This window comes from Stigmatopora argus, chromosome 14 (genome assembly GCF_051989625.1).
Source record: "Stigmatopora argus isolate UIUO_Sarg chromosome 14, RoL_Sarg_1.0, whole genome shotgun sequence".
Lineage (NCBI taxonomy): Eukaryota > Metazoa > Chordata > Actinopteri > Syngnathiformes > Syngnathidae > Stigmatopora > Stigmatopora argus.
Window position 1 is genome coordinate 12,932,643 of NC_135400.1, and position 13,018 is coordinate 12,945,660.

At 38.8% G+C, this 13,018-nt stretch overlaps 2 protein-coding genes across 4 annotated transcripts; one reads left to right on the plus strand and one right to left on the minus strand.

Annotated features, from left to right (window-relative positions):
- Nucleotides 1-295: 295 nt before the first annotated feature.
- gtpbp1 (GTP binding protein 1) lies at nt 296-6,111 on the minus strand. 3 transcript variants are annotated; one of them, XM_077619607.1, is made up of 14 exons: nt 5,651-6,111; nt 4,433-4,544; nt 4,164-4,344; nt 3,912-4,095; nt 3,366-3,530; nt 3,176-3,299; nt 2,996-3,110; nt 2,764-2,908; nt 2,385-2,567; nt 2,171-2,306; nt 1,871-2,049; nt 1,610-1,742; nt 1,333-1,412; nt 296-1,179 (listed from the first exon to the last, which is right to left on the minus strand). In XM_077619607.1, exons 1-14 carry the CDS (start codon nt 5,831-5,833, stop codon nt 1,072-1,074), a joined length of 2,028 nt encoding a protein of 675 aa, XP_077475733.1. In that variant the 5' UTR covers nt 5,834-6,111; the 3' UTR covers nt 296-1,071. The 3 variants fall into 3 exon arrangements, with proteins under 3 accessions (XP_077475733.1, XP_077475731.1, XP_077475732.1); XM_077619605.1 differs by having other exon boundaries at nt 1,333-1,383; nt 1,584-1,742; nt 5,651-6,100; XM_077619606.1 differs by lacking the exon at nt 1,333-1,412 and having other exon boundaries at nt 1,584-1,742; nt 5,651-6,099.
- An 877-nt stretch (nt 6,112-6,988) lies between these two features.
- lgals2a (lectin, galactoside-binding, soluble, 2a) lies at nt 6,989-10,491 on the plus strand. Its single transcript, XM_077618992.1, has 5 exons — nt 6,989-7,099; nt 7,719-7,874; nt 9,314-9,393; nt 9,544-9,715; nt 9,974-10,491. Exons 2-5 carry the CDS (start codon nt 7,869-7,871, stop codon nt 10,118-10,120), a joined length of 405 nt encoding a protein of 134 aa, XP_077475118.1. The 5' UTR covers nt 6,989-7,099; nt 7,719-7,868; the 3' UTR covers nt 10,121-10,491.
- The last annotated feature ends 2,527 nt before the right edge of the window (nt 10,492-13,018 follow it).

A 13,018-nucleotide genomic window follows, 5' to 3' on the forward strand; every position in this document is an offset into this window, starting at 1 on the left:
ATCGAAACAGAACATCCCTCAAGCCAGTAAGTTATAAATTACTTTTGAAATAATTGTTGCGAATGTCGAATATAGCCTTTAGAATTTGTTATATTAACGTGGGTGAGTATGAATGTGCACTAACACAAGTGTAGTAAGTCTTGAAGCAAAACTGTTTTGTCCCGCAGTCCAAAGAAATAATTTGGATTTTTTTTTTTTAAATGAAAAAAAAAAACTTTTTCCTGTCAACCAGAATATGGTAACTCTTGAAACACTATTTTACTTGGGATTACTAAATTAAAGACTATTGTGCAGCTCTGTACAACCAATTTATTTAGATTTAGTTGAATAAATGTCACACGTTAACAGTAGCAAGCTGTAACACGATATATACCAGAGTTGACAATTAGCACGGCATGTTTTACAATCATGAGTTTCTGCTGGGGTGACGGGGTTGTGACCTATGTTGGATGGAGCCATGATGCAGCACACTAGTGGGAAGAAGAGTGCAGGATATACAATGTTGCACAAGTTCAAAACATTAAATATTGGTGGGTAAAATTTTGCATATATGCCAAATAATTGAAAAAGTTAAAATGTAACAACTTGAATTAGATTCCATAGATTTAAGTATAAACAGGCTATGTACTCACTGCTACATTCAGTTATACAGTACTTAAATCTTTAATCAGGGTGTGGCCAAAAACTTTAAATAGTATATAAATAGTACACAAAATGTTCTAATTGCAAATGCATATGGAATGCAAGGGAGTGTGATTTTTAGCTGCTTATGTATTTTGAAGCCTTGATGGGGGATTTTACCTCCCTCCCTTCCATGAAGTATTTTTTCTTTTTTCCTTTTTAATGATAAAAAAATGATTGTGACAAGCTATTCCACTTTGCTGTCATGTAAACTATTAACAGTGATGGTAGATTCAATTACATAAGATCCAAGCTGTGCCTTTTGAGTATAGTTCTTCAAATTCCCTTTACAATAAAATCCTGGTATAAAAGGCAATGATGGGTAAGAGTGTTTCACGCTAAAATAGCTGGAATGGAGTGATGAATGGGAGGTAAGCAAAGGGGTTCAGTTTAGCTTCCTCCCGTTGCCGATGTGGAAGCTGCCGCGGCCGAAATGTTTGGTCCTTTTCCTTTGTGTCGCTGACCTCCTCTTCTTCTCCCACCTCCTCCAGTCTTTGGCTGCAGGGAAAATATAGAAGTTAAGCTTTGCCGAGCAAAAACAAACTTTGATCATGCAGAAGCCGTAAGGTAAAATTACTATAGAACTAAAAAAAAAAACGCATTTGTTCGTCTCCCACTCAGGATCACCACTCCCGTGATGACTGACTTTACCTTATTCTCTTTGTTGCCCTCCTTTAACTGAGGGTCCTCCTCCCCCTCTCCCTTTTGAGATTCAGTCACGCAAGCCAAGGAGAGGGGAAAGTTTGACACATGTATGATACAATATTAATTGATGAATGGAATGTTTTGAAAAAATAAGGGCACAGGAGAATTGACAAATTAGAGAGAGAATTAGCAGGCCAAGTTGAAAATAGAAAAAAAAAAAAGGCGTCTTTGGAAAAATTACTTTTGTGGTCTCTCACCTGTGTCATGCTTGTGCCCATTAAGTGTGCTATCGATAAGCCCTCATCGCCGGTTGCCGTGGTTCCGTCTTCTTTTCGGATAAGCATCTTTTTCGTGGATTGCATTTTTATCTGTGGAGGTTTGGAGTTTGACGGCAAATTATTGGTGGACTGCAGGAGCTGAAAAAGAAGAGAAAAACGTTTTTTTTTGTTTTTTTTTTATGAAGGTGCGTATCTCCTGCCTTGGCAGACAGGACATTTGATTTACTTTTTCCCCCAAAATCTATGCAAAAGATCTTAATATTTACCTTTGTGATGGTCCCTACAGCCTTGGTGCGTCCCTCCCTGAACACCAGCCGCTGGTCACAATGAAGATACTCGGGGGTCTTAATAAAGCGGAAGTGGACAGAGGCCTTGTCCCCTGTCCGTAAGCAGTCTCTATTCATGGACAGTATGGTGGCGGTCTGCCTTATGCTACCACAGTGGACTGTGTGGAGATTGAAAGCAAAACTTGACAAGGTAATCAACCTTTTTTCTTTCCAATAAAATAGATTACCTACAATACAAAAAAATGGGACATTGTTGATGTAAACTTTTCAGTTACCCACCCATAGCCTGGTAGCGGGGTGATATCGTAGTTGGATGATGTAGAACAAGAATCTCTGCCTCAAACTCCCAAGTAGCTTGTGGGTTCAACCTTGGGGATACCATCACCATGCCTTTCCTTATCGATGAACGCTTGATCTGTATCAAACAGGACCATGAAAAGACTAAAATCCCCACGGGGTGTGTTCACGAAGTTGATAGTGCTCATCCACTTACCTTTTTAAGCGCAAACGATGCAGTCTGACCCCCTCGGACTTCCTTAACGGGCATTCTCTTGCGGTGGATTGACTTGACAGCAATGGGAATGAAACTGCCCAAAGGGTCTGGCCCTAGTAGCATGGTATCGTTCAGGCGTATTAAACCACGTAAAGTGGTTCCTGATACGACTGTTCCAACTCCCTAAAACAAACAATTCGGTTTTATAATCCCAGTTATGGAGGGCTTTGGGAAATGTTTCCACTTGTTCATAAATGGTCCAAACTAATTTACATAAGGCAACAAATTAATGTACCTGTCATTATTCAAACAAGAAAATAACTGCATTTAGCACCAGAGTTTGCAAATTCTAAGTCCTTCTATATGTATGGACACCTACTGGTACAGAGTAGGTGTCGTCAATCTGAAACTCGGCTGGCTGGTCGTCTCTGTAGCACGTCCTTGATGAAAGCAGGTTGAGAAACATCTTGAGCAACTCCATGTTTTCTCCGGTCACGTTAGAGATTTGAAAAATGGGACACATCCTACGGGAGGGTTCACAATCAGAAGTTGTTGAAGATGGTTTAACTCTTGCACTCACTCTGAATGTGCCTTGGGGAAAGATTTTGTACCTCTCAGAGCTAAAGTTGGATGCAGTGACTATGACGTCGTCCTTGTTCTGCACCAGGACTGGGATTTTTCTACAGCCAGGGGACTTCAACAACCTCTGAAGCAGCTTTAATGTCTCTGTTAAGATCAGCAAGCAAACTTGCAGAAAAATACGCAAGAAATGGCAAACCCAGACGACTGACCTTGCAGAATGTTGGCTGGACACATGTCAATTTTTGTCACCACAACAAACACCGGCACGTTCAGGGCCAAAGCCAGGCCCAGATGTTCTTTGGTCATACCCACAATTCCTGCATTACTACCAACCTGTAAAAGGATGAAAGGTTGAGGAAAGCTTGCAATATTAATGTGCACTCTGATGCCACTTCTCACCATGAGCATGCAAAAATCTGGAAGGTGTCCAGTCATTCCAAACACTGTTGTCTTGAGGTATTTCTCGTGCCCAGCCAGATCAATGAAGGTGATCACTTTGGAGGACTTTTCGCAGATTTTGGTCCAATCCAGACTTCCTCCGTGGCTGTCTGGTTTGTTCACCACCTATGAATATTTAGATTAGGCAATTTGAATGGTAATGCCAATTCAATAATGTGAATTTGCAATTCATATTTTTAACATCTAAACCTTTTGATTGCAGCTTGTCAAAACTGACAACACTGATAACTCAAATCAATCCAAATGAATTCATATGAAAATCTAGCATGTGGTTGTAACTGTGATAGGCATATTTTAATATTTTTGAGTTGTCACTCTACAGCTAAAAAGAACTCTGGCTCTCAAGCATGTGAAAGCAACAGCTGGTGCTTAGAACCCAAAGTAAGATATAATGCTGTATTAGGTGAAATGGTAGTTAATCATTAAATGGGATTTTCCTCCCAGTAGGAAATTAGCAAATTTCATATAGAAAACCCCACGTATCACCTGTCCCTCTTGGTCAAATCCGAGGATATCATTGCCCACACTGCTTGTCCTGCCACTCTCCATCTCATGCTTATGTCTGAAGAGTTTCTGGCGAGCAAAGCCTCTGCCGTTATCCAGTTCTCCATGTGTTAACACCCCAAGTAGAGTACTCTTACCAGCATCCACATTCCCTACCACTGCCACCCTAAGAGCAATAAATGAAATGTCTGATAAAACATTTTCATACAAAATATCTCTGATTTAACTACGCACCTGACCTCCAGGAAGTCCAGCTCCCCGACACACCGCCGGATCAAATAGTCACGAACCAAACCTTCCGCCTCAGTCCGTTCCCTGAGAGGAATCAGATCGGAGTTCAGCTGTGCACACATGGATCGCACGGTGGCCTCTGAAGCGTCCATGTCCTTTTCGTTGAGACCCCAATCACCACCATCTTTACCGAAGAGGAAATCATAAACAATTTTTAAACAAACTTTCAACTTTTGGCGGTGATCCTAAAATGAGCATGAAATAGGTCTCACCTGAACCAATCCCAACCACGTAGATGGTCTCTCCAGACCCCTCACCCATCCTGTCCTTTAGCTGGTTAAGTAAGGAATCATACTGCTCTCCATTTGGACTGACAAGGGCCATCTTTGAATATATAATAGAGGAAACAAGGTGTGACAGTGAGGTAAGAATTTAAAGAAAACTTTTTTAAATGGCTATTCATTAAGTAGTAATTGTCAGGGTCAAGGGTAAAATTGAATGGATTTGTTTATGATGTTTATGATCTCTTATAAAAAATGCCTATTTAACAGAGCCTCTTAACCTGTATTTAATACCACAGAAAAACTATAAAAATTTAAATGTCAAATCTTTTAGTTCATTTAAAAAGCACTATACTTTGACTTGATTTAAACAAAGGAAAGGCTTCATTGACAAGAGTTGATTTCTAAATGATGCAACAATGTGAAAGGCTAACATTGATATTTTGTGATGACTAATAGCAGGCAATGTATTATTACAGCTACACTCTTAACTTTACATCATTCGATAGGCTGAACTCGTTTAACAAGAAAGAATTTCTCAACAACAAATAAAAAGGCATGTTTCTTTTAGGGGTGTCAATAGAAATGGCTGACGCTGAAAATATAGCAATGTTTTGCCAGCCTCCTTTAGATGAAATTATATTATATTTAAACTTTTTGTTCTCTAAAGTTTTTATTTTATTTTAAATGCTAAACAATATTTTAAACACACGTGGCACATCATACGTTTGCTTGTGGCGAGTTACCAAATTACAGGTCATCATCCCATGTTTATTGTACTTGTTTCATCAGCATGTGTTAATGCAGGTACATTCAGGCTTGTTGTTTATTATTGTTGTACCTGTCACTTTGCCACCGATCTCTAAGCAAACTCTAAACTAATAACAGCGTGTGGCAGGTAAAAAACGCTGTTAACAACTGTAGACTCCGATCTTCATTTAGATGAAATATGATCTTAATAAACGTCAACAGTACAGTAATGCAGCTTTTCTGCTAGCCATAGCCGATACCGGCTATTCATCGCTATGCAAGTAAAAGGAAAGCGAAACAACGCGTTTTATAGCACGATCGGTATTTTTCGCGATGCAATATACCTCTCCTTAACATAAAATATGATATTTGGCAAAGCATATGCTAAAATCCAGCGTTTTAAACTAAAATCTCATTCATTCTGGCATTAGCAGAGTGCTATCTAGGGCCTAGCTTCACCTTGCTAGTGAAGTCAATCCGTCGGTCCTCGGGCTCGCCGTTAACCACGTCCCCGTCATCGTAGAACTCATCCCCGGCGTCGTCCATGCATCCTCCCCGGTCAGGTGCGAATATGCTCGCGGGGAGTAAAGCATCAGCAAGCGCAGAGGTCGACTCATGCACCGACGCTGCAATTGATGCCATTTCTACGGGAAGTCGAATTCTGTTGATTTTTGGGTCAAGCTATCCAGAATGACGTGATGGCGGTTTGCTATTCCACGTCGGACAATTGATGGCTACAGATCCGATAATCTTAATTTGGATAACATTGCAAATGGAGAGAACCCCTTTTGTCAACTGTCAGTTTGCTTTTCAAAACAGCACGTCACCTCCCCGTTGATAATAATGAGGGGGTGTGGGTGAATATGTTACATGCTCGCCAATAGTCTCTCGAACTCTCTTGAATATGCGAGCAGAGGACCAATGCCGTGAAGAAGGGTTGAACATATTTCCACAGCCTCCTCCTCTCATGGTTCCTGCAGATGTCAGTGTGCAATGTGTGTGTGTGTGTGCAATCCGGGGCGTCATACGTGGACAAACCTGCCATTCAAAGTCTGTTATAGTTTGATAAACACAAGGGCTGATCGGCAAATGGTCATCATCATCGTCAGACACTTTGTAATCATCAGTTGCTCTATTACAAACGACGTAAGCATACTGTGACGTGTCAGTCGATCAGCGACTTCTAGCTTCACATTTATTTATCTCTTCATCTCATTATTTTATTCATTTATCTCATCATCCGTCTGATTTATTATTCGAATGCACACTGCACTTGATTAAACCTGAAAATTATTGGATTATTTAACTCGATGGCTGCCATTGACGGTGATAGACGTCCAATGTATTTAAAGTTGAACTCTACTGATATTGTTTTTTTTATTCATAGCAGAAGGATGTCTATCACCATCAAATAAAGGCAATGAAAATTGATGTTTATTTTGCCTGGCGATTACTCATCTTTCTCCTTATCTGTCTCTCCAGGTCAATTTTCCTGTCTGCTTTCTCAGGGTCATCTTGTAATACTTTTGCTATGTGATCTGACCATTACAAAATGAAAGAAACTTTACTGACCACTACCACCCCCCCCCCCCCCCCAGCACCCCCCCCCCCCCCCCCCCCCCAAAAAAAAAAAAAAACAACAACAATGTCAGTACATAGTGCTCATGGATTTTCTACCGGAACTACCACAGGACTACAATATGACAATGCCTTGGCCAAAAACACATCTTTTATACCACACAAAATGTCTGCGTCCCTTCAAAAAGAATCATAGGTAAGTTTTTAACATCTTAAAATACATCATCGGCAAAGAATAATGTTCTGTTAACTTGTGTTACAATGCTCCAATTTTTTTTTTAGACCTTGTGACTTGTTTTCCTGATGATGAGTTACTTCTGGAAATTAATGGTAAGTAGAGTTCACAAACAAGAAGATACAAAATGGTTAAAATGTGGTTTTCTCCAACACTAAAAGCACATTTCACAGGCTTCTGGCTTTAGAACACGTTAGAATATTCACATGTAGATGAGTTATCATACTGTCTTCTATGCATGTAACATAGGTCATCCACAATGAAAACAACACAAGAAAACATTTTCATGAAATATCAATAATGGCTTTTGTGACGAATATTCATACTGATTCATATCTGCTGGTCTGTGCAAAAGAAAACAATGCTTCTCATTGTTAATAAACTGCATTAATCTCAGCGCACACGGGGTTCAAACAGGAGTCACAACCCACTGCAAGATAGGCTGACTGTCATCTGATCCTTTTACAAGCCAAATACAGTTGGTGGGCTCTGCCACATTCAGCTGAGCTAAATATTTCAGTTGTCTCCTTGGTGACAAATTCATTTCTATTCTGGCCCGTCAGCTTGGAGACTCAATACAATTACATTGTGACAGTATCATGTAATGTCAAGCAGTAATTAGCTCCTGTGGACTCGGGTCTGCAGTTGCTTGTTGAATCCGTTATTAGTGGTTTCTAACCTTACTGTGAGCTCATTGGTCAATGTCATCCACAGCTTGAAGTACTCTGGCTGCTTTCACTGTCACTGTAATGAAGATACCTCCCACTCTGCATAAAAACCTCTTGAGGCCGCTGGGGCGAGGCCCTGCACTTATCACTTCTTCTTCTCAGCTGCTCGTCACCGTTGACCACATCCGAAGTCACAATGGCCGTGAGTAAAAGTCTTATTAACTGGCAATAGAAGTGTAACTTTATAATTCATAACTAGTTAGTATCTAGTGTTGTTGTTTTTTTTAAGTTGCACAAAAAATAATTGACATGTGGAACAAGTACTTGACATGTAATACCAAGATTCTTCAATTATAGGTCATTTCTATGATGTTATTATTATTTTTAGTCCTTTTTGGGGTGGATTTGGGGGGATGGGTATGTATGCAATGTGTTACCTTTTTTGGCCAAACTATTCTCTGCAGCGCCTCAGTGGGAGTTTGCCAGCTAATGACTGAATTCTCAGCTGTTTCCCAGACACTGCTTACATTTTCTCTATTCTGCTTACAATTGTTGGATTTCTCATGTTTCACCACTCTATCCAGATCTATTGAGAATGCCAACAGAATCAAACATACTATATTAAAACAATTAAGATCTCTGTCATCTCAAAAACTGAGTTCTGTTTATAAATGGCTACTTGTTTCGGCTACTGTGCTGATCACGAGCTTGACAATCATGAGCTGAAGAATTAAAAGCAGACTTCCAATACACTCCATAGTGAAAGACAGTAATCATAATTAAAACATTTTTTTAGATGAATACCTATGTCACATATGCCAATCCAAACTGAGCATTATAATCTTTGTGAAAGTCTGTTTTGTGATATAGCAAGCATCTTGAAATCCACAAATGAAATGTCTATAAGGCCCATTTGCCATTTGTTGCACTCACCCACTTGGCAGTTGGACTCGTACATGGAAAGAATGTTGCACACATACTTTTTACTGTTTTTCCTATCTTGGCTTTCTTTAAGCACACTTCCATTTTCCATTAGTATGCCCTTCTAATCTGTAGCAATGTTCCCTGCTTGAATCTGGGTTTTCTAAATATTCTAATGTTTGTTAGTAGATAATCCTAAATTAAAAATCACTTCCTTAATGTGAATGAAAAGTACAATGCAATATCCTAAATGCAAATCCTTAAGTCACTGCTGCATTTCTTTTTTCCTCTCCTGCTTCTATTCTCATAATGCACGATAATTAATATTTTTTTGAGTGAATCAAAGTCCTGCACTCATGTAACACATTGTCGATGAGAGTTGTCCTAATCTCGACACAGCAGATTTTCCATACTGCCACATGCTCAGCTTTTAGCTAAACCCAGCCCCTTTCCCCCCTTGAAACAAATCTGAGGAAATTCTGACACCACATACAGTATCATAATTACTACCATAAAGTTTATAGGCGTAGAAAGGAAAATGGAGTGGGACAGTACTTCACAGAATCTAGAGCTGGTCCTTGCAAAGTCGTTTCATTAAAGATCATAAAATTTAGCATTAAAAAGTGGACAGGATTGTAGAAGTCACTTATTATGAATTTCAGAGTGGATTTTGTACATTTATTTCGTCATATGCTAACATATCTTATTTCTACTGCACAGGGGATGGTTATTAGGAACATGTCATTCAAGGTTGGCCAGACAATGACAATTGTTGGAAAGCCTCTACCTGATGCTACTAAGTAAGTACTTGCTTGTCATTAAAAATGTGCTTTTGGGAAGCGACGGAAATCTATTTTAGCAAGCGAATAAAAACTACTTTGATTAAACAGTTCATTGAGGTACTGCAATATTTTGCTAATATCTTCCCTCCTTTTGTCTGTGTGCTGCAGTTTTGCACTTAACGTTGGCCCAAACGAGAAGGACATTACCATGCACATCAACCCACGTTTCAACGCGCATGGAGATGAGAATGCAGTGGTCTGCAATTCTTACCAGGAAGGCAAATGGTGCGAGGAGCACCGCGAGGGAGGTTTTCCATTCCAGCTGGGGGAGGAGTTCAAGGTGTGTAAACCCACCTTTTAGTTATATTAGAAATGATGTATAGTTCAATAGTTGTCAAATATCAAAGGTGACTTTAGTTTATTAAGGGAAACCTGCTGTGAAAGAACTTTAAAAAAGATCAGTTAAGTGTTGCAATTTACTGATTTTGTTTTTCAAGGTTAGTGTTTGTTTTTCCAAATATTTGACAACGTTACTCTAAATTACCTATATTGAACAAATTGCAGTTTTACATTCTATTGATATTGTTGTCTTTCATAGATCACCATTGTATTCACTCCAACGGAATTCCAGGTCAACTTGTCAGATGGCTCTCAAATCCATTTTCCCAACCGCATGGGTGCAGAAAAATACTCTTTTATTAGCTTCAATGGAGATGTTCGTGTCACCAGTTTTGAGATTAAATAAATCGCAGCAATAGAGAGATTATTGTTTAAAATTGGTGTTTGCCACAGTGCTCCTTTTTACTCCTTTAATTCGCTTAAACACAATTGTGTGTATTACCAAATTGACTCAGCAATGTAACTGATTATGTTAATACCTATTGAACATTTTAACTTCTGACATGTGCAGCCACTACATACTTAGAAACAAATTGATATTCTGGACAGCAATGTAAAAATGTATCAATAATATAATTGGCTCAAATTTAAACCTATCCAAAATGTTTTTGTTTTTTACCCAACAAGAAGGATAGTCATAGTTTACATTAACAAACATTCCATCTTCTATTGATGTTTGCATTCAATAACTTTAATAAAGCCGGGTAAAAACAGGGACTTTGACCATTTTTTTCCAGATACTTATTTGAGCTATGACCAAATTCCGCCACAAGATGTCACCATTGCAGCAAAAAGGTATGTTTTTGCAGGTTTTAAAAATTGATTTAATTTTAATTGGAGTCACTTGATGTTTTATTCTCCTGTTAATTTCTCCCTGCAAAACAAATATGCATTTTAAAAGAAGTTTATTTGCTTATTTTCATGAGTAAATTTCGAGATTCTTGCTTTATTTTTCTACTTAATGTGACTTTGGTCGTGTACATAAAAAAGACATTGTTCTTTTATCCCACCATGGCTCATTTTGATTGCTAGACTGCGAGCAAGAGACGTGCAAATGATTTTATTTTAATTTCATCTGATGTAACAAGAGGCAACGACACTGATTTTAGAGGGGATGGGCCAAGAACCAGCCATACATATCAACAGGCTGCTATGCTTTGAGCTATAATATCTACAAAAATCACATTTTACTACAGGACATTAAATGTACACTTACTGTAATTCAACCCTCAACTGCTTAAAAAAAGAATACACAGTATGTAGTTTAACAATGTTTATTCTTGTTGTAGTGGTTGTAAATAGTTCATCTGAAATGCTGAGCCCCACATTGAGCCCAGCAATCAAAAAAGTCATGTTTGCAATAATATTAAATATTTATGGGGTTCTTTTGTGCACATGTGCATTGATCCTCAGGTCCTAATATGATTGGAGGGATTTTTTCTTTTCTTTTTTTAATATCCAAACACGGCAGTGTCAACAGAATAAAAGCAGGATGTCAAAGATTGCACTGCTCAAAGAAAAGTACACACACCCTCTCAAAACATTACCCCGTGTAGTGTCACCTCATGGGTGTGTGAGTAAATGTGAAATGTGTGGACTAAAAATGATTCACCTCAGCTTACATAAAACCTATATTTAGCACCCGCACGACTTCAAATTTCTGCACCAAAGCTATCAGCCACATTGAGGCATGTGTGGGCCCATCTTGTGCTCACTGCGGTGCTGCAGTCAAATCCTTGTCTTCCCTGCAAAGAGTACTTTTGGATTAGTAGCATATTAACACAACTATGCAAAATATAACCTGTTTGGTTGTAGAAACAGTAAGATGTTAGATTGTTGAATATTTAGGACATGGAGTTTGTTCGTTCCTCAAGTGCTTAGCATGTCTGCATAAGGGTGCACAGGCTTGGTATTCAACTTATGCGTCATCTTGGTATCATTTTGAATATCAAAATTTTCAGTGAAAGGAATTTAGACAATGTTCTGCAGTCAGACCAAGTTTTAACTCTGAGGGATCAAGATCAAATGGTCAGATTTTCAACTTTTAGTCGTGCTTGATGCAATCCAGAAGGAGTCAATCTCATTCACTGAGGGCCTTGTTGAGGGAAATTTTGCAATTAAATTCTTTGAGTGCTGAATATTTGCCTTTTCTGTTTAACTAAATTGCCTCTTTCAAAATAAGTTGCTCAAGACAGGTGAGTTTTACCAAACTGGACCATAATGGTTGGGGAGAACTTACTGAAAATTGTCCAAAAGTTGAATGATGTGAAGATTCACCCATTCTATGTAAAATCACAGGCTAAGTAAGATTCACTGGTTGACACTGTTATGTTGCCTATTAAGAGACCACCAACTAACAATATTTTTTGGTGGAGTGGTGCACAGAAAAAGCTTTTTATTGGGATAGTGACATGAAATTACTCAGCTAAGTTTCATATATCGGTTCAGTATCATTTTCCCCATTTCTCCCAGAAGACAGAGTAAAGCTGACAGCTAGGAGAATCTGCTGTCATTGACCTAATCTGGCTCTGTAAATGTGTGCCAGCAAGTGTGTGTTTGGGGAAGTATAAGCTTGCCGAAGAGGTGAGGTGACATTTTTTCCTTGAAGCAGGCATGTTCCAATATTAATTGCCTGTTTTTAGCTGAATTCTGTCCACTACAATCTGAATTTAGTGAAACAAACCTGAACCTGATCTCATCTTGTTTCTGAAGAAAGGTTCCTCATAATCTACCCTTTTTTTCCCTGGCCAAGTTTATTCATACTTGCTGCCTCAGGCTGCATTCTTCCTGCACGTTTCTTATTAAAATTCCACCTTCCCGTTAAATGTAAATGTGCATACGGAGCATGCTTTCAAATTTCAATTTGTCGTCTTGTGCTCATCAGCATAAGGCTTGGTATTTTGGCAACTTGTTCTGCAATGCCATCCTTGACTAATTACTACTGCATAAAGCTGGAAAAAAAAAAGAAAAGGGGACAAAATGAAACAAATGAAGAAACAGAAAGTACTCGATTCAAACAAAAGACACTGTTGTCAAATATTCCACTTCCTACTTTCTCTCCATGAGTCAGCTGCGTAATAGAATTAAGCTCTAATGGGAGGTACAACTTGCTTCCTATTTACAAAATCCCATGAGGGGGCTTTTCTGGCTAGGTAAAAAGGACCCAACTGTGAAATGAGACTATAGCAAAAGATCCATGAACACAATTTCCGTGTCTGTATTTGTGAGAAGACATTCGGCAAAT

Bases quoted from the DNA above. Each gene is read 5' to 3' on its own strand.
- gtpbp1 (XM_077619607.1), bottom strand. From the start codon at position 5,833: ATGGCATCAATTGCAGCGTCGGTGCATGAGTCGACCTCTGCGCTTGCT. The intron at 4,096-4,163 runs GTGCGTAGTTAA...TATTGCTCTTAG, and splicing joins CTGGACTTCCTGGAGGTCAG to GGTGGCAGTGGTAGGGAATG. The intron at 3,111-3,175 runs GTCAGTCGTCTG...TGATCTTAACAG, and splicing joins TCCAGCCAACATTCTGCAAG to AGACATTAAAGCTGCTTCAG.
- lgals2a (XM_077618992.1), top strand. The intron at 9,394-9,543 runs GTAAGTACTTGC...TGTGTGCTGCAG, and splicing joins CCTCTACCTGATGCTACTAA to TTTTGCACTTAACGTTGGCC. The intron at 9,716-9,973 runs GTGTGTAAACCC...TGTCTTTCATAG, and splicing joins AGCTGGGGGAGGAGTTCAAG to ATCACCATTGTATTCACTCC.